Raw genomic sequence first — 22,285 nt, 5'->3', positions numbered from 1 at the left:
CAGCAGCAACAAATCGTTAAGTGAATTTACTACTTAGGAAAAAGCTGTACTTGCATAGCCAACTAGTAACATCAAGCTATCAAATACAGAAGAAGATGAAGTGTAAAATCTGTGCTGCTCCTGTGTACTTTTTTCCCATTTCTCTACTTATTTACCCTGAGTGTTTCACACACATTTACCAAGATGAAAGGCATCCAATACTTACTTGTTGTGAAAACAAACAGAAGAACTGATATAAAAATTGTGGTGTAATAAAGCACACATTCTGAAAAAGGAAAAAGTGAAAGAAATGGTTAATCGTCAGTATAAGCCTCACAACCTTAAAAAAATTGCTAACTCTTACAAGGTGGCAGAAACACACAAGAAGAGCATAGTGTTTCAGCATTTCACTTGGCCAAGTGAAGCAAAATGCTTTGCTTGAGTGTATTTTGTTTGTCCTCTGTGACAATGAACCTGGAAAATATAAACTTAATTGTATGTGCTTGACTAAAACATCTCATTATAGAAGTACAGGAGGTATTAAAAGAGGTGAAATAAATACATTTTCCCCTCAGTTTCTCTTTAAGAATTTCTTAGCAAACTACTTTCCACATTTCATTCTAGAAATCCTGTGTAAAAAAAAAGCTTACTCATATAAGCTTTATGGGAGTACACAAAACAGAAACCAAAACCTAACACCACACTGTTATCTTTGAACAAAAGTAATAGAAGATAAAAAGTAGCTTGGTGGCCGATGGCAGAATCTCAGCTAAATTTTAATTAAGATATGTTAATTTTGATATTTCATCAAAACTGATGATTAAGTAACAGAAACAAACCAAAAAAGTTACTAGCCTTGAGTTTCAAACACCCCAACCCAGGATTGAGCTCCCAGACCAGTTCCCTTACTCTTCCCTTTAGCATTCTCTTAATAGTCCAACAAGCTCCTGGTGCTTGCTTTCCTTGCAGTGTTTCTCTCCAGGAATTCTTAAAGTCAAGGCTGGGACTGTTTTCTTATGGTAAGAGCCTGCCAGCAAAAGAGCATGCTCTCTTCCCACACACATTCTGTGAGCCCGTCCTTCCCACAACTATTTCCTGTGCTCCTTTTTCGTTTGAAGAAAGCTGAACAGATTTGGTTTGTATTAAATTAATTAACAAAAAAGGTTATACTTTTATATCTCACTAAAGAATGCATTTAATTTCAAGTAATACTGCTTTTGGAGAGCAAAGAGGTGTGCCTCTCAGGCTAGATATTTAATACCCATTTCTAGGTGAATTATTAAACATTTTCAGAGTTAAACCACTGCATTTGGTTGTAAAATACAACAATTTACAATTTAAGAGAGATATTTTATCTGTTTCAAACTAAAATATTAGATCTGAAATAAATTACATGCTGGGAAAATGTTTCACATTTTTCTATGAACTTCAGTGCCACCCTTTGAAGACTTACCTTATAAAAAAAGTACTGTACAAGGGTTGCTATTCTAATATAGTAAAAGTGCCCATGAACAAAAAGCAACTTGGAAAGGAATTTAAACCGTGCTATTGCATAGTCACTGTTTCTTACAGCTTGTCTTCCTTCCTTGCCCATGATTCCTGCAATATTTGGGGAACAAAACAGAAAACAGGTGATTCCATTTAAAAGAAAACAACCAACACAAACAAACAAAACCAGACCTTTGCTTAGAAAAGATTTATGGAAAGACAGAAATAGTAACACTCATACAAAACCAAATTTCTCAAACCAAGCAAACAGTTGTCAATCTATCATAAATTATCAATTTTCTTAGCATGTTTTACTTCTGAAAGATTTTTCTTTACTTTCTGGGAATAATCTATGACCTGTACTCAACAGCAAACTAAAATAAATGCCTTTCTAACAATAACAGTTTACTTAATCTGACAGGCTGACAATGCTTGTCACTTACCACAGCTGAACACAAATTCATGTCTAAAAACTATTATTAAGGCTAGGATAAACATACACAGAGAAAGCAAAATGCTTTTTTACAGAAGAAAAGTGTCCAAGGAATCCTGTAAATCCAACACTTATAACTGCTGGTTGCTTTTGGGAAGAAAAAAAAATATAGTCTAAAGGTCCCATCACACTCCACGGCAAAGATTTTCTAGTTCTGACTGAGGCACATGTCACATCTAATATGCTATAAATTACAACAAATTTGGATAATTTTGTTTTTTATAAGGTTTAGTTAGTTGACAAACTAACTGTAGAATAAAGCATCATTTGATATTGCCCTGTAACTTTCTCAAGTAAGCTATATCTATGGTCTCAAAATTCACGGCCAGATAATTTACATGCTAACATTACATGATAAACATTACATGTCACAAAGGGTGGCAGACTACCCTGATGCACCAATACCTTATGTAAGAACCTTCAGCTTTTTCAGCTCTACTGTAACAAACACTATTCAACCAAGTCAGTGGAGGAAATGCCAAAAAACTACATGATGAGTAACAGTTCAATTGTATCCATGTTTTGTTATATAGCTGTTATACAGCAGAGCAGAATAAATCAGTTTAAAGAAGGTCCCGGATAGATAACAGAGCACAATATAAACAGAGAAAACTACCAAGGTTAGCTGAGAATCAGTAACAGTCGCTCAAGAGATACAATGAAAGCCTTCTCCTCAAAGACAAACTAGACACACTTGACATTTCTACAGTGATACAGAAATGCTGCAAACAGTGGCAGTTTAGCACAAAGAAAGGTTCAAAGGTCAATTTTACAGAGAAACTTAGAACCTGACAATGTGTGATGTTAAAGTTACCCATGTCCAACCCCTGAAGCAGAGTACTTCTCAGATTCTAGTTACTGAGTCTTTGCTGTTCTTGAGGCAGCATTAAGGACCTCATTATTGGTAGACAACATAATAAACCTAAACCTCCTAAAAGCAAAAAGCCTTAAATTTTAAATTCAGTTAAAACTCCACTACAACAGATGACTCAGATTGTCATCCAGCCACCCACAGATGCAAATACATGACAAGCCTATCTGTTTATAAGCACTATTCCCAACTTAATCCTCCACGAAAATCTGCATCTTATTTGCCTGTATCTGTTCTGACAAAAGGACGTTACCTATGCCAACATGTGCCTCTTGTATCATGCTCACATCGTTAGCACCATCACCAATCGCTAACGTGATGGGTTTCTCTGGAGAAGTTTTTAACAGTCGCACTACCTGGAAAAAAACCAAAAAATACAAATTTTTCAGATTAGACAGTTTACCTACAAATCATGCCACTAATTCCTAATCATCTACCTGTTAATACAATTTATATGTTTTATGAATGTGCACACTGAGGTAAAAAACACCTTTGGCACATCACCTGTGAGAATCCACTGCTCCCTGAGAAAAGCTGATGCATGAGCCTTATTTCAATATTAAGCCTGCCTTCAACTTATTTTTCTGTTCTTGTTTAGATGCTCTTTTATAACTCTGAATTTGCTTTATCATACAAAGAAATCACGTAAAAACTGGAACTAAAAATTTACTCAGGGAGTGATCCAGATTTAACACCCTTTACCAGACTTGCCCAGATTCTTCACATTTTCAATTAATGGAACTAATCAGTGTAGAAGATGAATCTGAAAAAACACTGTCTTAGCTCAAAGATCAATATATGCTGTTACTAAGGAAAAGTTTAATTTTTAAAAGCATCTTCATTATAACCAATGGTTATTTTCAGTTGGAAAAGTCACAGAACATAGTATAGACAGAGGAAAGTAATTTTTCACACACAAGGCTCTAAATTCCTCAAAAGAAGAGCAGTGATATCCTGCTCTTCACAGAAAGGAAACAGATGTTTAATGGGAAAACCAACAGTATTCTAAATAGAGAGGAGTTATATGAGGCTTTTGGCTAAGGAAAATTAGTAATTCATTAAACTCCCAGAGAGCTCTAACTAAAGGTAGAGGCTTCACTAATTCAATTGCAAACGGGCTGCAGAGGTAAATGTGTGAATGCAGACCTAGAAGGCTTTCTCAAAATTCTGAGTATCTTCTCACTTACCTTTGCTTTCTGAAGGGGTGCCATGCGACAGCACAACACTGCAGAACAGTTTTTGCAAACTTCCATGAACAGTTTTTCATGTTCCCTGAGTGCAAGAGAGAGGCTTGTCCCATCCACAACCAGTCCATGCTGGATAACATGGTCTTCCTTTATTCTATTCAGGGACAAAAACATTGGCTTTGTATTGGTGTGATGGAAAAATGTAGATTTTCTTATGAACTGTTTGGTTGCCAATAAAAAAAACAAATAAGCTTCCTGTTACACAGACTGCTTCTTCAAGCCTGTTATTAGATTAGTAGATTTCAAGAAAAAAAAAGCAACTTCATGTGTTTGGCACATACATCAAACAGATTGTCAAAAAATTTGAAATATTTTGAGATACTTTACCTCTTGGCTAGCTGCCTCAGTTGCTCTGCACAGGTACTGTCTGACTTGTGCTGCACAAGCTCAAGGATGTTCATGGTTCTGTGGAAGTGTCCACATGACAGACTGACACTAACAGCCGTTTCATGCTTATCTCCAGTGAGCACCCACACTTTGATACCAGCCAACCTGAGTGCTTCTATTGTTTCTTGGACTTTTTCCTGCAGTCTAGAAATAGAAAAACCTTAAGTAACCCATCACTGTACAGAAAAAAAAGATCTCACACTGTAACTCCATGTTACTCCTGTAAACCCATTATTATCATGATTTGTCAGAGAATCATAGTCTGGCAGATGACATTCTGTTACCAGCAACCAAATGAAGAGCTTGATGAAACAGAAGATGAACTTCAATCTTGCTAAGTGATGGAAACTTTGTAATAAGCACATCTTAATTTAAATTAGGCACCATTGCTGCATTTGAGAAGCTTTAAAACACTCCACAATTATTACTATCTATTGTGGTAAATGAAAAGCTTTCAAGTGCTCCATCTGTACACTCCAGTGTACAATACATCCCCTAGCTTACAGAATACAGATTATTCTTTCAAGCAGAATGCCTTGTAAAGTAGCTATGTAGAGAAGCTTTCCCAAGGAACTAGCCATTACCCATATTTACTGAAATTACTGTGTTCCATACACACCAAGTCCCTCCTGATGAACCACACTGTATGTCATTATTATTAAGCCCAAATCAATTGGTAAAACTCAGGTTTTGAGTGCTCCTCAGTACAAAGAGTGGTAAACATACTGAACAAGAGTAGCACAGAACTTTTGGTGGTGGTGGGAAAGCTTTTCATGGTACACATCTTTCAGTTTGAAATCCTAAACTTGCTGGTTTTGATTGTATTTAGCAGAAATTCCATTGCGTACTTGTCTTCTACTCCTGTAGCCCCAAGTAATTCCAGATCTCTTTCTATGAAGTTGAACACATCTGCTAATCTTTCTTCCCGTTGCTGTAAGGCAGTCCTGGCCTCATGAAGGCGTTTGCCAATTTCTTGGTACTCCTCAGGTGTGAATCTTCTGTAGGCTACGCACAAAGTTCTTAGTCCTTTCTGTGAGAAAATAAAAGACTACATTCAGAGTAGACGAGATTCTGATCTAACAAGGTGTCACCTGTAATTTGCTCACTTAAGTCTCAGAATTTGTAACAGAAGAACTCTCTTCAGATCAGCTGGCAAACACTTACCAAAGCAAATTCATCCACATGTATCCTTGTTTTGTCTATTTCTCCACTCTTACTACGAGGAAGAATGGCAGATTCTGCTCCCTTTGTGAACAAAAGCTTTTCCCCTAAATAATAAAATAGAACAGAAATTAAGACTATATATTATTTAACAAGTTCTTAACTGCAGATTGTACAACATCTGATCACTTACCTGAGGGACTCTCTACAATGACACTCATTCGTCTGCGATTTGGATCAAACTCCAAAACATGAAGCAATTTATACCTGTATTTTGGGTTTTAAAAGAAGAAGGATGGGGAAGAAAACATTTTTAGAAATAAATGTCCAAAGACAACTGCTTATAAATACACATTTACCCCAGAGCTTTCCCCAAAGTGTCATTTTAATATAGAAACTAATGAAAATTAATGCTACCGCTATTGAGCGGTATTGAGCTATCACTGCTGCCAGCGCTTGTGCAATTGATTAGTTTTCATCACCTTATCTAATGTCTTGAAGAAAAGGGAAGGGAAAAGCATTATAAAGAGTATTCCATGGAAAGGCCAGCTTCTTATCAACAGAGAGGATTAAGAGATCATTGTATTAATCTTCACTACTGTTCTGTCCTTCAAAAGAAACAAGGAATAAAAAATACCTTTCTGGTTTTCCCAGACTTTTTACTTCCATACTGTTCCCATTAGTTCCAGTAAATACTACTCCAACCCTAAAAGGAAAATAAAAATACATATTTAATCATCATTTTAGTCACAGTGTCTATTAATTGTTAGGGGCAGAAGGAAGAGAAGATACAGGCTCTAGTACCCATTACTCTATTTCTAAAGAAGATTAAGGCTGCCCGCTTGTTGCAATATTTTAATAGCAATAGCACTCCGTCCCCATGAATTTCTAAAGGATTACCAAAAATATTTTAAATCATCACTTCATAATATGCCCAGGTTTTTGTGTATTTTATTTTTGTATGTTTTCATTGGCAATTGACAAGGTCAGGCCCTGGGCTTTACAATCCTTCTGAGCAGTTTTCAGGAGTTTGCCTGCCATAGCAGGTATTTTCTACATGAGCAGTTTGGGCAGCCCAGCTCACCGGCTCGCAGCTTCAACTAAAGCTTTCTCATCTGGTGAGGAAGCATAATACTCCAATGGGGATGTTATTCCATTGGCATGCCAGGGACCATCAGCACCATCTGTCTGATCTGCATTAATCTGCACTGTATGACAAAGACAAACTGCTTTCAAGAACAGTTCTTCCTCTTTCATCTAGGGAAAAAAAAGAAAAAGTTTATTTGTAGCATTTAGGTACCAACCCAGTTTTGAACATATTTAATAAAAATTACATTTTTACTTAAAATTCTGCCAAGTATTCCATGTTAAATAACCACATCTCAACATGTTTAATGAATACAATTTGTTCAGTAACACTTAACAGCTTCCAATGATTCAGAAACACTGGTTTGTTTTGAATATACTAATGCTGGAAGAGTATTTCTCTGAAATAAAACTTTCTATCTAGATGCCTAATGAGGGGAAAAAAAAAAAAAAAAGTCTTACCAAACCATGTCTATTGCCATCTGGAGAATCTTCAGAAAACCCCTCTGGAGTTAGTTTACCATTGACCTCTTGGTACTTTATGCCATTAATGGAGCACTCTCGAAACTGCATCTCATTTTCAGTTAATGTACCAGTTTTGTCTGTAAACACATACTCCACCTTTTGTGAAATGAAATAAAACAAAACACAGACTTGAAGTTGCATATACTTGTTGGAAGGAAAAAAACCCCAAACATCCTTAATTCACACTCTCTACTACAAAACTACTACATGATCACTACTATGATCATGTAAAAATTTTTATTTCTGCCATCAGATATTGATATCTTCTTTTCAAATTATTTGGAAATCAAAGGACAAGCAATAAAAAGTCTGCAGTAATTAATTTTGGTATTTTAAAAAGTAGAAAATAGAAGAAAAAAAAAAAAAAGGAAGAGAAAACATATTTTTCACTCTACCTGTCCCAGCTCCTCATTGAGGTCCGAAGTGTTTACTTGTGCTCTCTGGTTTGTTTCTTCGTGATAGAGGTCAAGATCCCAGCCAATAAAAAAAGACCCAAGAAATTTCTGCATCTCAACAGTCACATAAAGTGAAATAGGTATGATAAAATTGTAAAGTACCAGAAAAGCAAGAAAATCTGAAATAAATCTCAGAATCTACAAGAGAACAAAGAAAAAAATGTGAAGATTATTGCAGTCATCACATGAAACATGGTTACTTGGATATGTTTCAATATGCACACAAAACGAAATCCTGCCAGAGCTGGAGAAGACCAAGTCCCATGTACATATGAGAGTCAACACATTCAGTGGCAAACCAGACATTTCCAGGTCACCCCAGCAATGTGCCTTCAGATGCAACAAGATTGCCTTAAGCTATGACTGAATGCTTCCACTCTCAAGTTCATTAAATTTTTGCCCTTCCTAGTGATTCTACAGGAGGGCTGCCAATTAATATTAACTATTGTGGTGATTCTGTTTTCAAACATGTCTCTTGAAAGAGCTGGGTCTGAAGAAACTAATGTGTTCTCCATTCCATCAAACACCATCATTCATAGGCTTTTCTGAGGAATCATAAACAGTGAAGGCAAACATGGATATTCCATGTTGTCAGAGGAATCTGCAAGTATTCTGTATTGGTTTAGGACAGCAGAGAAACAAGAGAGTTCCTGTCTACTGGCATTCCCCATTGGGGTGGGTGATACTGACTATACCACATGAAAAAGACTGTGGACTTAAATGGCACAGACTTCTTTTATGTCTTCTCAAATCGTTGTGTTTGACTCATACAATCCAGGTAAACAGCTTTATTAGGTATGACAATTTTAACAAATGTTGTAATGCAACATTACAGTCTCTTTGAAGTCTCTTTTTCATTTGCACAACAAACTTGGTAGCTAAACTGCACATTGGGAAGACTGAGCAACACCTGGGTATTGAGCCAGGGAGATTAGAGATGAGAAAAACGGGCACATCTCTTTCAACTCTACCAGATGCTGGTGCAGAAACACATTTTGAAGAAAGGGAATATAAAAGTAGTCAACAGTTTGCAAAGCTAGATAATGTCTGTTCTTCTTAAATAGTGTGGCTGTAATAACTTAACAAAAGTCAATACCCAATGATTAAGGTGTCTTACAAAAACTCAAGAAGTTCAGTGCCTTAAGAGATCTTCCAAACTAAACCAGAGAAGACACACAAAGACTGAAAGCAGTAATCCATGTTAGAGAATATAAACTGAGAAGTGACAATTACTACAGTTGGCAAGTTTCTTTAAGCATTGCCTATTAAAAAACAATCTGCACAACCCAGGACAGATGAACAGAGAAGGCACTCCAAGTAGGGGAGTCAGCATATTGAGAAATGCAAAGCAGACTGTGGAAGCACAGAAGGGAGAGAGAAAAACAAAGACATGATATAAGGAGAGTGACACTGCAGGAACACAGATCTGTAGATCTATGCTCCTGCAGGCAATGGTGAAAGAATGGAAAGACTGAGTAAATACTTATTCTGATGCTATTCAGAACTGAAAGGGCTCCCCAGGCTAGTCTAACTTACATAACAACTACTTCAAATCAAAAGCAGCCAAGTATTTACTTTACTAACCACTTCAAATAGTTGAAAGTGCATTAAATGAGTGCAGGTACTAAAAATAAAAGTCACTACACAATTTTAAAACTTTGTCTCATTTAATGCTTTTCAACAGTGACACTTTCACATATGATTATTTTAGGACACATTGAGAAGTATTTGATAGCTGTAGGGATAGCCTAGATTAGTAATTTTAAATAAAACATAGCATTGACATAAATATATTTCTTCAGTTAGACCACAAAAATGCTTCACATGACAAGTTTCTGAGAAAGCTGCACATGCACATTCCAGTCAACTCTTAACTCTCCTTGAATCAAAGACATTCTCAAATTACACTTCTTTCCTTCCTGAAACACTCTGCACTAACCACAAGTTTCACTCTATTTATGAAGCAAAACAGAACTCTCCTAACTTTGGACTTGGATCTTCTTGTACACATGGCACCTTGTGAGCACATTTAATTCTCAACTCTCGCGGAGATGCAGAGAGTGTGGGAGGGTGGGTATTAAGCATCTAACACTACATCACATGTGGAAACTGCATTTCCATTTATTTTGTGCTTTGAAAATTCCCTCTGCTCCTTAGAATCAGCTCCAACCAGCTTCTGAACTCCTTTGGAAGAAGGTAGGCTCATACAGAAATAAAATAATAAACTGACTCAGAAAAATATAGGGAGATTAAAAAGACACTTCTCACAACTGCAGACTTTAGGAACACCTCAAAGTATCCCTCTCTCTACAAACAAGTGAGAAGGCAAGCAGGAGCTTGAGCAAAATTACAGCCTTAGAAAATTGTTTAAGAAATCTTAACATCAAAAAATGTCCAAAATGCCTGAACTGTGAAATCACTGCAACAGAACATGCACAAGAACAGCTTCCCTCCTCCTGTTCTCATGTAAGGAATAACAAAATACAGCCTAAAGATGAATTAAAATAACACAGAACATCAGAAATATGTCCTAGCAAAACCAAGAACTTTCAAAAAGCTTGCTCTTTTCATAAGGGAAGAAAAAGTCCAGCCAGTAACAGAGCTAAGACATTTCTACACCATATTGAGGTTACATACACTCATAAAAATACTGAGACAACAACATACAGATTTGCAAATGGATCATGTGGTAGTTACCCCTTAATCCAAGAACTGGGACACAATCAGTATCACATTCAGTGGACAGTGGCTGAAGGTTCCACAAATATGCAACTGGCTAGAACTACATTACCTTACTGCTGTTTCTTTCATGCTCTGTTTTTTCATTATACCAAGGCTCATCCCATTTTTCTTCAGCTTGCCATGCATACTTTAAAATAGTACTCAGAATGGCTTCAAAGAGGAGGATTATTAGATAAATAATCAAAAAGGAATTCATGGACCTACAAAGAGGCAAAAAATAATAGCAACTTCAGTTTATTTTACTTAATGTTGACACACTGGCTACATGAATTGATCAAGAACTTACAGAACTTTTTTTTAATGTTTCCTTTGTTTGACATGGATATAAAGTTTGTGTGACAAAAAAGCAAGTGCAGTGAAAAGAAATCCTACTTCTGACTAAGATAGACTCTACACAGAGCAATATCAAGACTAGATTGTGGTACAAGAATACCCCATCAGCTGACTTGTGTCACAGATTTTGCCCCAGGATTTGGGGAGCTGACTTATCCTTCCCCACTTCCCTGAGTATCTAGCAAGGCTGTGAAAGCAAAACAAATATCCATTGTGTAAATCCAAGGCTGCAATATTTATTCAGCTAGAAAAGCAGTATCGTGTGCACTTGATTACTTAACTCAGCTCATGCTATACCAGGATATAGTCAAACTTGCCTCTGCATTCTGTAAAACTAGCCAAACCAACTTTACACTTGCTTTGATGAGCAAACAGTTCTGCACTCTACAGTTCTAAGTGGTCTGGCTATAGAAGAATTATCAATCCTGGGTTTGCAAATGAATGCTGGGAGGCTATCTCAGATTTTTAGCAACTGGAATAAGAAAAACACATCAGAACTTTTTCAAGTAATTCACAAGTTTCAGCATATAAATCTCTATTATAGTAACACCTATCCCATAACTCTGAGCAAAGATTTTTTTTTCCCCCTATTGTATCAAATACTTGGACTCAGGACAAAGGCTTGTAAGCAATTAAGACTTCATTTCAATCCACACTCTTCAAAGGCATGATGGAGTGTTACAGTAAAGGATGCACAGAACAGCAGAGGCTGGGCCTGTTGTAAAAACTGCCTCCAAGCATATGGTTCAAGCAATATTTCACCTATCATTAAATGATCTCCACATCTCAGAAAAGCAAACCTCCTGAACTAACTTTTTCTACCTTAGTCGTTCTTACGCTTGGACATTTCAACTTTGCGTGTTACTGGAAGAATCAATAAAGGTGAAATATTCCAAGCATATGGTTCAAGCAATATTTCACCTATCATTAAATGATCTCCACATCTCAGAAAAGCAAACCTCCTGAACTAACTTTTTCTACCTTAGTCGTTCTTACGCTTGGACATTTCAACTTTGCGTGTTACTGGAAGAATCAATAAAGGCTGAAGTATCAAGAAACAGATTTTAACTTTATAGCTTCCTACTGCTGAATGCCAAACAATTACACTCTCTTCCCTTGCTACTACCATGAGTTCATCAGGTTTTTAAAGTTACCAAGGAAAAACTAAGTTAAAACTCTACAAGTAAGAAAGATATTAGAAAATAAACATACTTTTCTACTGCTGACCGTTTCTGAGATTTACTCTTGTAATTTAATGCCATCTTTGTCTCCATACCTGTATACACTGCAACACCTGGGAAGGAAGGGGAGGACAAAAGTGTTATACTTTTATTTTCTGCATTTATACACTTTGCAGAATCTTTCTTTTTAAGAGACATAGGGTAAAATCAAGATGTGACAGTACGTCTGTGTTCACTTCAGTGCAATGGTGAGATAGTATTTTGTATCTGCAATACTCTGCTCTAGTAAAACAGTAGCACTGAAGTAATTTTAACACCTACTGAAATGCTTCTGTTATTCAATATGTATGTTATGGAAATCAGAATGGCAGGTCTCAGGAGAAAGTCTTGAACAATGGGTAACAGTAACAACAGTAATTTATCCACTGAATTTAGGTTATTCCTTTATCAAACCACTTGAAATATTTTCATAGAGCAGAGCTGGAACTTCATATCCCTAGAGATTCTTCAGCATAATATCATTACTTTCATCTACGATCATATCCCCTCAGGTAACAGTCAGCAGGATTAGCACAATTTCTTCAGTGCAAGTAGAATTAAACCACAGTTCATTAACGTTTTAAGGCGAGAATACTCTTTAAATATTTAGGCATCTACAAACCAAATATTTCTTTAGTGTTTTTTAATCTTGCTCCACGAAGTAAAAGACTTTCAGGCCCAAGGGGTCTAAAAAAAAAAAATAATAGACATATAGTCATTTTAAAATCAGTTTTATATTCTGTAGGGACTAATCAATTCCTGTTACCTATGCAAAGTTGTCCAATATCCACACCACAACAACTCCAACCTCAGTCTCACAAAGGTCCACCTTTAATTCTCTTTGCCCTTGTATAACACCTTACCCACATCTCCACAGAGCTCTGCTTCCTTTCATGTATCCTTTGGTCACTGCCATACTCTCCCACCACTGTTAAAAATCTCCTACTTAGTGATTAAGCTAAATATACTTAATGGCTGGTTCAGAGAGATCTGCAAGTTACTTGAGAAGCCAGCAGGCAAAAAACCTGTGGAGCTCACAGTGCAACAGGAATGCTATCGCCGGTTTGGCTATTTTACCTATCTTACTTCTACCCCACTGTCAAACTGAGATGATCTAGCAAGTTGAAAAGCTATTCATAAGAGAGAAGAACAACTAGATGGACCCATCAGCACCACAGCAGTGCAAGTTCTGCTTCCTATGCTAAGTTATTTAAATTACAAATACATATGTTAATATTTTTTGATAGACTCAAACTTTAGCTGAAAAACTGAACTAAATTTCTAGGAATTTCAACTGCAAAAACACTTGGTCAATACCTCTGCTAAACAGATGACAAGGGATCTGCTGTGGTCCATTTAATAGGCCACTGGAAAATGTTTAAGATCAATAAATGTTTCAAATAACAAACAGCAACAAAGCTACCCAGCTGATCAGCAGTGCCTAAAAATTATGCCCTTCAGAACAGCTGAGCTTTCCAGAACTGTCCTGTTCAATCTGAAGAACTAGGGAGTAATGAACTTTCTTTCATTATTTTTTCTCTTTTCTAACTGAAGTATGCAGCTACAATAGACACTTTCAGTAAAAATACCCCTCCCTTTCATATATTCAACAATAACTCTTGTGATGGTCATGATTTTAACAACTCCCATCAGTTCCAAACATTATTCTTAATAAAATTTTACTTACCGTACAATTTCTTCAGCTTGTTGACTTACAGTTATTCTTCCAACAAATCTATGAAAGATGACCATATGTTAAATATCTACATAAAGACTCAAAAATGTAAAAAATTCCTCTGTGTCTCAAAAAAAGTCATTAATGGTTCACAAGTAAAAAATAATCAACATTTTTAACAAACATAAAAAAATATGGCACCACTGGCAATAATTTTACAACAACAGAAACGTTTATGCATTAAAAGAGCAGCAATCTGAAAAACCCTATAAGGGGTGAAACCACAAAATATTATGTTTTTTTACTTAATTAAAAACGACCCCCTGCTACAAATAGGGACATGAACTTCTATAGTAATTGTACCTTAACTTGATACTCTCTACAAACTGAAATAAAAGCTGCTTAAACTAAGTATCTTAGTTTGTAATAATGTAATATTTCTCAAAGATCCCAAAACCTGCTTTAGAATAAATGTTGTGACATACTGCCATTCAGTAGCTACCATTTCCCATTATACAATTCAGGAAACTTGGATGGGAATATAACTTTAGTTATCTATGATGCTGTTTTACAGAGTCTATGGCATTAGTTGTTGATGTTAAAAATCAAAATGAAGAATACTCGGGTACAACTGTTTCTAATCTAAATTTTTGCTGCTGAGAAATGAGGTGAATAAAGTTAAAATCTTCTCTTGAGCATAAGCAAAATAAATTTCACCAGTACATATTCTTAGAATTAACATAAGCTGACAACACTTTGCTATGGTTTGAGTTAATTCCATTAAAGAAACCGAACTATATAGCATTGAAATCTCCTGGCAGAACCACATTTGACTCTTTCTCCAACCTGCTCAGACTCACAGGCCATTTAATTTTTTCAAATCCATAAACAAGATTACTGGTTAGAACACAAATGTATGCAAGTGGTGTGATTAAAAGGTAAATATTAACCTATAATTTCTGATTTATTTTGCTGGTCACTTGCAACTTTCAGTAAGTATGTATGTATAAATGATTACACTACTTATTAAAACCTAAAATTTAAGCAAATACCTGAAGCTATTTTAATCCCAGCAAGACCCATAACATTCCTAAAATTCACACTTCATTTTGATTTTATTGAAAAATATTTACTAATAACGTGATACCTGTACAGATCTGCTTCTGGCTGCTGACATTCTATAACAGCTACAAGTTTGTCCAGGTTGGCAACAGACTGTAACACTGCTGTTTCTGGGACTGCAACGTGCGTCTGTAAAACAGCGTCCATTAAGTCAATGACACAGGACTATGGGACCAGGAGGATATTTCAACAGGCTGAAATTAAAATGGCAGCACAAATTAACTACTTTCTACTTTATATCAGTAAACCAGACCTTAAGATTGGTCTCTCCATCCAAACTTGCAGTAGTAACATGGCATGAACCGTCAGTTCGATCAGATGACAGAAGCACCAGATCGACAGGAAAAGTCTCATCTTTGGCTACTCTGACAATGTCCCCCACCTAACAAAGTGAAAAGAAATGAGAAATGTATAAAGAGTTTTAAGAGCGAAGAATTTGTTTCAGCACATCATGACGAAGCAGGTCACAACAATCATTAATGAAACAAGAGCTTTAGCTATGCAACAGAAACACAGTTTTCAGTTTGTCCTCAGACACGTACCCGAATGTTTTTAGATCTAGTTTTTACAAGGCCACCGCTTCGAACAACATACACCGGAGCACCATTTACTTCATTGTCTGCTTTATGTCGTAGCCAGTCTTCATAACCCTGTGGAAAACAGAGAAAAATTTACTTTTTAAGTAAAGCCTTTAAAGCATAACAAATACCTTCTAAGAAAATGTGCTTCAAATTACTTGCTGCATAGCCTGCATACAGTTACTAACATGTCTTGCATTTCTAGAAACTGGGAACCCTCTTCATTTTCACTCAAATAAAGGCAAATACAGTAGTAAAAGTGGTGAGGAAACTAAGTAGTCCCATGTTCTGTTAATAAAGACAGTGACATTTTCCGCAGACAAGACTAAAGCACTGATTCAATCTTTTACCTATATGGATTAATACATCACAAAAATTGCAACAGTCACTCCCAGTCTCTCTCCTGGATTTTTTTTTTTTTATAGACTGAAATTACTTTGTCGTGTTACACTGTATAGCACTTCTTATAGTTAATCCCATTGTGAGTTGAACAATTTGCACCAACTGAGTTTTTAAAGGCATAAATTAAGCACTAATCCTTCACCCATTATCTGGCACCTCTTCAAGCACCCTTTAACCCATGCACACACATACACAAACATTCATTACAGTGAATCCAGGTATAGTATTTTCCTTTAAAACATTCATTACAGTGAATCCAGGTATAGTAGTCCCCTGCTATTTTCCTAAACTACTAATAAATTGCCTCTTTAATCCAAGAGCATGATTGTCAAGACCAGATCTCTGACCCCCAAGCCTAGGTACTGCTTGGAAGCACAAAGAAATGGATCAGTCCGACTGTCTCTTACATCCCAACTAGACTCCTTCAACTGATTTGCAGTAACACAGACAATTCCTAAAATGCTTTAATATAGGTATAAAAAAATGTGAAAAGAGTTAAACCCACTTCCGTTTAAGTTTGTAGACAGAAGAAGGGTGCCCTCTGAAAGAGCAGGCATAAACCCAACTCATCCTAGAATGCCGCAAACATTATATATAAGTGCTGTAATACAAAGAATACTAATGCAGATACAGTTTGGAGAATTCTGTGTTTGATTGGAGTTTGCAGGAAAGTAATATGATGAATTTAGCATGTTGAAAGTATAGTTTTTCATGTCTGTCTTCATGTACCTTCATTGTTACTAGCACAAATGAGTAAGGACAGCACAACTGCACATAGGGTGTTTTTTTTTGTTGTTGTTTGTTTGTGTTTTTAAAAAAAAAATAAGAGAGAGGGAAGCTTTATAAGCTAACTGCTTAAAAATAAATAATTTAGAAGTGTGTAGTGGTAGCAGCCACACAAAGAAAAATCAGAAAATACTGGGAAATCAGAATCCTAAAGCCCCTAAGTAAGACTCTTGAAGAGTCCTTCCTAATCATTATGAGAACGCAAGAGTCGGTACCTACAACTCCTTGTTAAAGGTGACAAAGAGAAGAAAGCAAAGATTTAACTAACATCCAGTAACCTTGGGGCATTCATCTCAAACTTGAAGAGCTGAGCAATATGGGCATTTGGCAAAGAACTGAAATGTACCTTCTTTAGAAAGTACAGATTTCAGCGCTTTCTCCATCTAATACCGACTGCCTCCAACACAAGGGTGACACCTCACACCAGGGAATTCTTGAGAGCCAACTCACTGTACTCAGTTTAAATTCCCCCCAAATTTACCTACTACAGCATTTTTTGAGAGAGTTGCTTATCCTCACTTGGAAATATTGCAAAAACACTGTTAAAAGAAAGATGCTATAGGAATACAGGGAACGGTGCTTAATTGCATGAATAGCAACTAAAGATTAAAATCTCTCAATTAATTTATATTCTAAAATCCTACTTAAATAACTGCATGAATGTACTTGAGAAAAGGACATAATTTTAAAAGGCCTGCATATTATACTACCAGGTATTTCATTCTCAGTTTAGGTCTATAACTAATCAAAACCTGTAAAGCAGTTGTCTCTAATCCATCTGGCAGTCATGTAAGCATCTGTATCCAATCAGTTTGTTTGCTACATACTTATGAACTTAGTGAAATGGACCAAGTTCCCTAGAGTTCCTCAGGAAATACATTTATTTTGTTGCAGATTTATTTACCTTTAATTTTTGTTTTATAGTTATTTATTTTATTTTCTAATTTTGGACTCCTCTGAGGACTGCATATGCATCTTCATAGGTATAAGGAGGGAAGTGTTCTGGCTAACAAGACAGACAAAATGACACAGCATGAGTTGCATCACTTTGCAGTCTTCTATGTCCTTCTCCTGACCTAGGTGCAGTTACACTGTTGACAAGAAAAAGTTCTATCTCCTTGGCTGAGATTACAATAAGGCTGAGTTTTGAGCTTTGCTAGAGGTGATAACTGGCCTCCTGGGAGTAGGGGAGATTTTTTTCACCCTTTCCTAAGCTTCTCAATCCCAAATACACTTAATGCTTCTACTCTCCCCTTCATCTTCTGAGACTCTAAGTTACAGTTTAATGTTTATCCTGATGTAACTTGGTATGGCAGTTTTCAAAAGGAGTTTCTTCCACTAAAATCTGCTTTGTATTATGCTTCTGGTTTGAGAGAAAATGGGACCTGGTTTTGAGACCATACTCAGTATTTTCCCCTCTGAATTCCACAAAAGGTTTATCTTTCCTCCTTGTCCAAGGGCAGCCTGTAGGAAATAGCACACTGAATTGTCTTTCTAAGATAACAGCTTCTGAATACTGTATGTCTACTTTGCAGTAGGATAAACTTGAGAGTCCATCAGATCAGTTTAGGTGGTTCCAATATTCCTTGCAGAGATATTGAGACAAACAGAAAAACTTTTGATGGTTGGCAAATCCTGAATTACTTGAAACTTCTAGAAGGAACACCAGAATCTCTATTATTTGCAACAGATAAGTTAAATTTCCTAATGTAAAATTTGACATCTGGAAACAAGGTGGTAATAAGAGTATTCTAAACTATTTTAGACTTACACAAGTCCAACTTCTTTCTGAAAATAAATAATATTTATAACTAAGTTCCACAATCCCTTTCAGTTCACAGAGCTGTAAGGAATATTTTCTATTGCCTACCATACTACTCTTGAAAATGTGATTTTTTGGATAAGAACAACTGCATTGACCAGGATTAGAATACTCTACATATACAAATTGCACAGCAACAAGATGGAATGTTAGTTCAAATATTACTCCAGCATTAAGATCCTCTCTGTCCCAAACACCATTCATTCTATCTGCTTGAGAGCTAGAGCTATTTTTACTTTTGCCCTCTTTCAGGGTGGCTTTGGCTCTTACTGGCACAGAAAGCAAATTGAAATTCCAGTTGTAGCTCCCTAACAGTCTCCTGCTTACTTTTCAGTTGCTATGACTGCATCTCTTCCCCAGACAGCACTGTCAAGCCCTTTGCAGGGGATAGTTTCTGAAAATTACCTCCCTGCAGAAGAGATTACAGTTTCTATCCACATCACTTCTTTATTTATGTGCTTGCTTCTTTCTCCTCTTGCTTTAAGGGTTTAAAGAAAACAGAAGTGGATTTTTTTTTCTTCTTTTTCTTTTAAACATTCTCTTTCCAGGGGGTCTAGGTCTTAGCAGGATGTAGTATGTTGCTTGAACAACATTTCTATTAAACTCAGAAGCTTTTTCTTATTTCAAGTGCTATAGAAGCACTCCAAAATGTTTTAGGCAACCAAAGAAAAAGTAAACAAAAACTGGAAGCTTTCTAAACTGGACTTTCTACCTGGTACAGGATTACAATTATTGTATGTTTTTCACCACAAAACATTCTCCTTGGGGCAAAATTTGCCTTTTAACTACTGACAAACATGGATTGCACCATTGCTTAAACTACTCGAGCTCCTTTCTCAGCATGTCATGTGGGAGGATTGGTTTTAATATGCAGTGAGGTATGCCAAAGGAATAAGTGAGGAGCTTTCAGAAAAGGTCTTATAACAAGTGACATGTCCTGTCTAGATAAAAATGCAGTCTGACAGTCATTCACTGTCCATTTAAGGATACCAGTGAGTCACTGAGTGCTTGACAACTAATCAAAATTCTCAAGTTCAAGCACCCAACACGAAACATTAAATACAAAATTCTTTCTAAAAATGGCATCTATTTATTTTTAGAATCTAAACACTATCTTGGTCAAACTTCATTATGTAATTTACCTTAGAAAGACTTAATGGCATACCATTTTCCCCCTTTACCTGTTTTATGGCTGTCACAGTTATTACAAAGAATAATGGCAATCCACTGGTAATAGGACTGGTAGGGGTATCTATCATCAGCTAAAAGAGAAGGAAATACAAAAATGAGCCACAATTTTTATAATTGTAAATTAAAAAAAAATAATTAATGAAGCAAGGTAACAACTATTTCCCAAATTCCTCATGTACATTTTTACAGCACTCCCTGCAGTATTTCTGAAGCAAAATTCATTTCCTGACACCTAAATCATACATGTCAATAATGATGCAAAAACCAGTTCTAGCATAGAACAGAGTCACATTCTTGATGCCTGTGCCAATTTTAAGTCCTTAGTGAAAGGGAGATACGTTTTCATCCTACTAAGATGAATGCAAAAGTATATTACAAAGAAAGGAATAATGAAGCTGTTTCAATACTATATACAATCTACTGCTTAACAGCAATGTGGAGTAAAGTAAGATCTACTTCAGAAGTGAAAATTTTCCACAGTTTAGATGTTAGAGAACACTTTCTTAGACTGCTCCTTTCTGCTACCCCAAGTTAACATGCAGTTTTTACAATCTGTGCTATTATTGCTGGCATGCCAAAAGTGCAGTGTATACATGAAAATTCTGTATGTGGGGGGAATGTTAGTGGTTCTCCTCTGCTGCAGGAAGAAAACAACAAACTTAAATTTGGACAAAATTATTTTCAAAGTTATTTTCTTCTTGAAGTTATTAAGGAGAAACTGGAAATGTGGTGTTTTTATAGACAGAACACTGAAGTAGAGAAGTTAAATTCATAGAACAAAAATCAGTGGCAGAATTTACAACACAGATTGGAATTTCCTGAGTATTATTCAACTTACCTGAACCAAAAATATAATCAGAAAATAAAAGTTGGCTACTCTTCTGAATTGCTCAAATAAGTTTTTTGGAACAAAATTCCACACTGTATACTGAAGGGAAAAGAAGGAGGGAGAGAAGAACAGTTAGGACACTCTGAACAATTTTTCAGTGAAATTCAGTTCTGTTCCCATTAAACTCTCTTAACTTAAATATTTTCATTTTCCATCTCCCCTCCCCCAAAGCTTCTTCTGGTCTTGCCCTACTCCCACACAGAACTGCTGAATCCAGTTTTTATTTTTATTTTTTAACTAAAGAGAGCAGGGAAGCAGGGATAGCAACTGCATTGCCTAGAGTCAAAGTTTTAAATGTTTTCCAACCAACTGGGATAGGAGCAGCTGGAGTAATTTGGCTGCCTGCATCCTGGGTAGCAGAGAAGAAATTAATTCTTGCAGCTGTAACTGTCTGTCCTACACTACACCAACAAGACACAACCCCACCATCGGTTCTATTGATTCCAATCCAAGGTCACATCAGGAGGGAATCTGCAATTGCAATCCTACTTCATCCTTCCTTTTAAGTGGTTCTGTGCATCACATCCAGATACAGGCAACCCTACTACCTCCTTTTCTTCAGAAATTCTGACCAACATGCTTAATTGCTCTGTATGTAGTCAGATTCTGAGGAAAGAGGGATGATACCAGGAGAAAAAACACAGGAAGCAATCTGGATTTTTCCTCAAAAAAGTTCAGACCTTGTTTCATCCTGAATACTGTATATGTACCATTAGACATAACAGACACATGCATACTGCCTACATAACTTCTTAAGTAACATACCAACTAGTTTTTCCATAATAAATTGATACTTTACCTTGGACGAGATGATTCTGTTGTCTGCAAACTTCTGAGGAACATAATGGCCATGTTGGGGAAAACGATTTGCTATATAAATAGTTCTTGTATCGCTTTGATGTGGTGGGTCAAAACCCTAAAACACGAAAAAAAAAGATGATCAAGACTTTTATTATAAATCTGCAATTTTGTAAAATTGTTCTTTGTACTCAGAAACGATACCCAGATATCAAGCAGCCATTTTAGAATAGCAGCTTTTGAATGGGAAACAAAATTAACAAGTAAATCAAAGCCTGTTGTGTCCAGGGAATTTTCAAAAACTGGAGGTAAAAAAAATAATAATCACAATGTTGAGGTTGTGTACTCATGTTGGAAAATGAAGGAAACAATCCTAATCTGCAATTTTGTAAAATTGTTCTTTGTACTCAGAAACGATACCCAGATATCAAGCAGCCATTTTAGAATAGCAGCTTTTGAATGGGAAACAAAATTAACAAGTAAATCAAAGCCTGTTGTGTCCAGGGAATTTTCAAAAACTGGAGGTAAAAAAAAAAAAATAATCACAATGTTGAGGTTGTGTACTCATGCTGGAAAATGAAGGAAACAATCCTAAGTCTCAAAAAGTATAGAGAATATTTGCTACTAGGCGAACTTGAAGCTCCATGACACTTAGAAAACAAAAAACAAATGGAGATGAGAACATACAGAAATTACAAACCTCGAGCTGTGTACATAGTAACCCTAATGCAACAATTATGGGAGAAGGAAGAGGTACTAGTATGCTGTGGTAACTGGATTTTGAAAAGATTCTCAGCAGTTTAGAGACAAAAGCATATGCATCTGACTAGACAACAGAATTCTTCTAAACAAATTCTATCTCCAAGAACTAACATCTTGTGTAATGTCAAATGCCATTTCCTGCCACTAGCAACACTAAAAGCAAACATATTTTAAAAAACCAAAAAGGATAATCAGAAACATTTATCAATAGTTTCCTGCCAAAACATAAGATCTAAGTGATGTCCCTTGGAATCAAAGCCCTGTTTCAGGTCT

The 22,285-nt window shown here is 36.1% G+C and overlaps 1 protein-coding gene across 1 annotated transcript in view; it reads right to left on the bottom strand.

Moving 5' to 3' along the window:
• The window catches only part of ATP11B (ATPase, class VI, type 11B), a 43,272-nt gene extending 21,910 nt beyond the window's left edge, over nt 1-21,362 (bottom strand). Inside the window, exons 1-22 of the mRNA XM_009999331.1 lie at nt 21,252-21,362; nt 20,402-20,491; nt 19,554-19,634; nt 15,327-15,434; nt 15,038-15,166; nt 14,810-14,913; nt 13,675-13,722; nt 12,610-12,674; nt 11,980-12,061; nt 10,484-10,634; nt 7,633-7,830; nt 7,175-7,333; nt 6,711-6,883; nt 6,264-6,332; nt 5,820-5,893; nt 5,630-5,733; nt 5,314-5,495; nt 4,406-4,609; nt 4,019-4,172; nt 3,085-3,187; nt 1,433-1,578; nt 206-265 (exon numbers count right to left, since the gene is read on the bottom strand). Coding sequence (XP_009997633.1) covers nt 206-265; nt 1,433-1,578; nt 3,085-3,187; nt 4,019-4,172; nt 4,406-4,609; nt 5,314-5,495; nt 5,630-5,733; nt 5,820-5,893; nt 6,264-6,332; nt 6,711-6,883; nt 7,175-7,333; nt 7,633-7,830; nt 10,484-10,634; nt 11,980-12,061; nt 12,610-12,674; nt 13,675-13,722; nt 14,810-14,913; nt 15,038-15,166; nt 15,327-15,434; nt 19,554-19,631 — 2,391 coding nt within the window. The 5' untranslated portion in view covers nt 19,632-19,634; nt 20,402-20,491; nt 21,252-21,362. The remainder of the gene's footprint in view (nt 1-205; nt 266-1,432; nt 1,579-3,084; nt 3,188-4,018; nt 4,173-4,405; nt 4,610-5,313; nt 5,496-5,629; nt 5,734-5,819; nt 5,894-6,263; nt 6,333-6,710; nt 6,884-7,174; nt 7,334-7,632; nt 7,831-10,483; nt 10,635-11,979; nt 12,062-12,609; nt 12,675-13,674; nt 13,723-14,809; nt 14,914-15,037; nt 15,167-15,326; nt 15,435-19,553; nt 19,635-20,401; nt 20,492-21,251) is intronic.
• Between the last annotated feature and the right edge of the window lie 923 nt (nt 21,363-22,285).

This window comes from Chaetura pelagica, unplaced genomic scaffold (genome assembly GCF_000747805.2).
Source record: "Chaetura pelagica isolate M959 unplaced genomic scaffold, ChaPel_1.0 scaffold20, whole genome shotgun sequence".
Lineage (NCBI taxonomy): Eukaryota > Metazoa > Chordata > Aves > Apodiformes > Apodidae > Chaetura > Chaetura pelagica.
The sequence above is the reverse complement of the archived record's forward strand: the minus strand, read 5'-3'. Positions and strand labels throughout refer to the sequence as shown.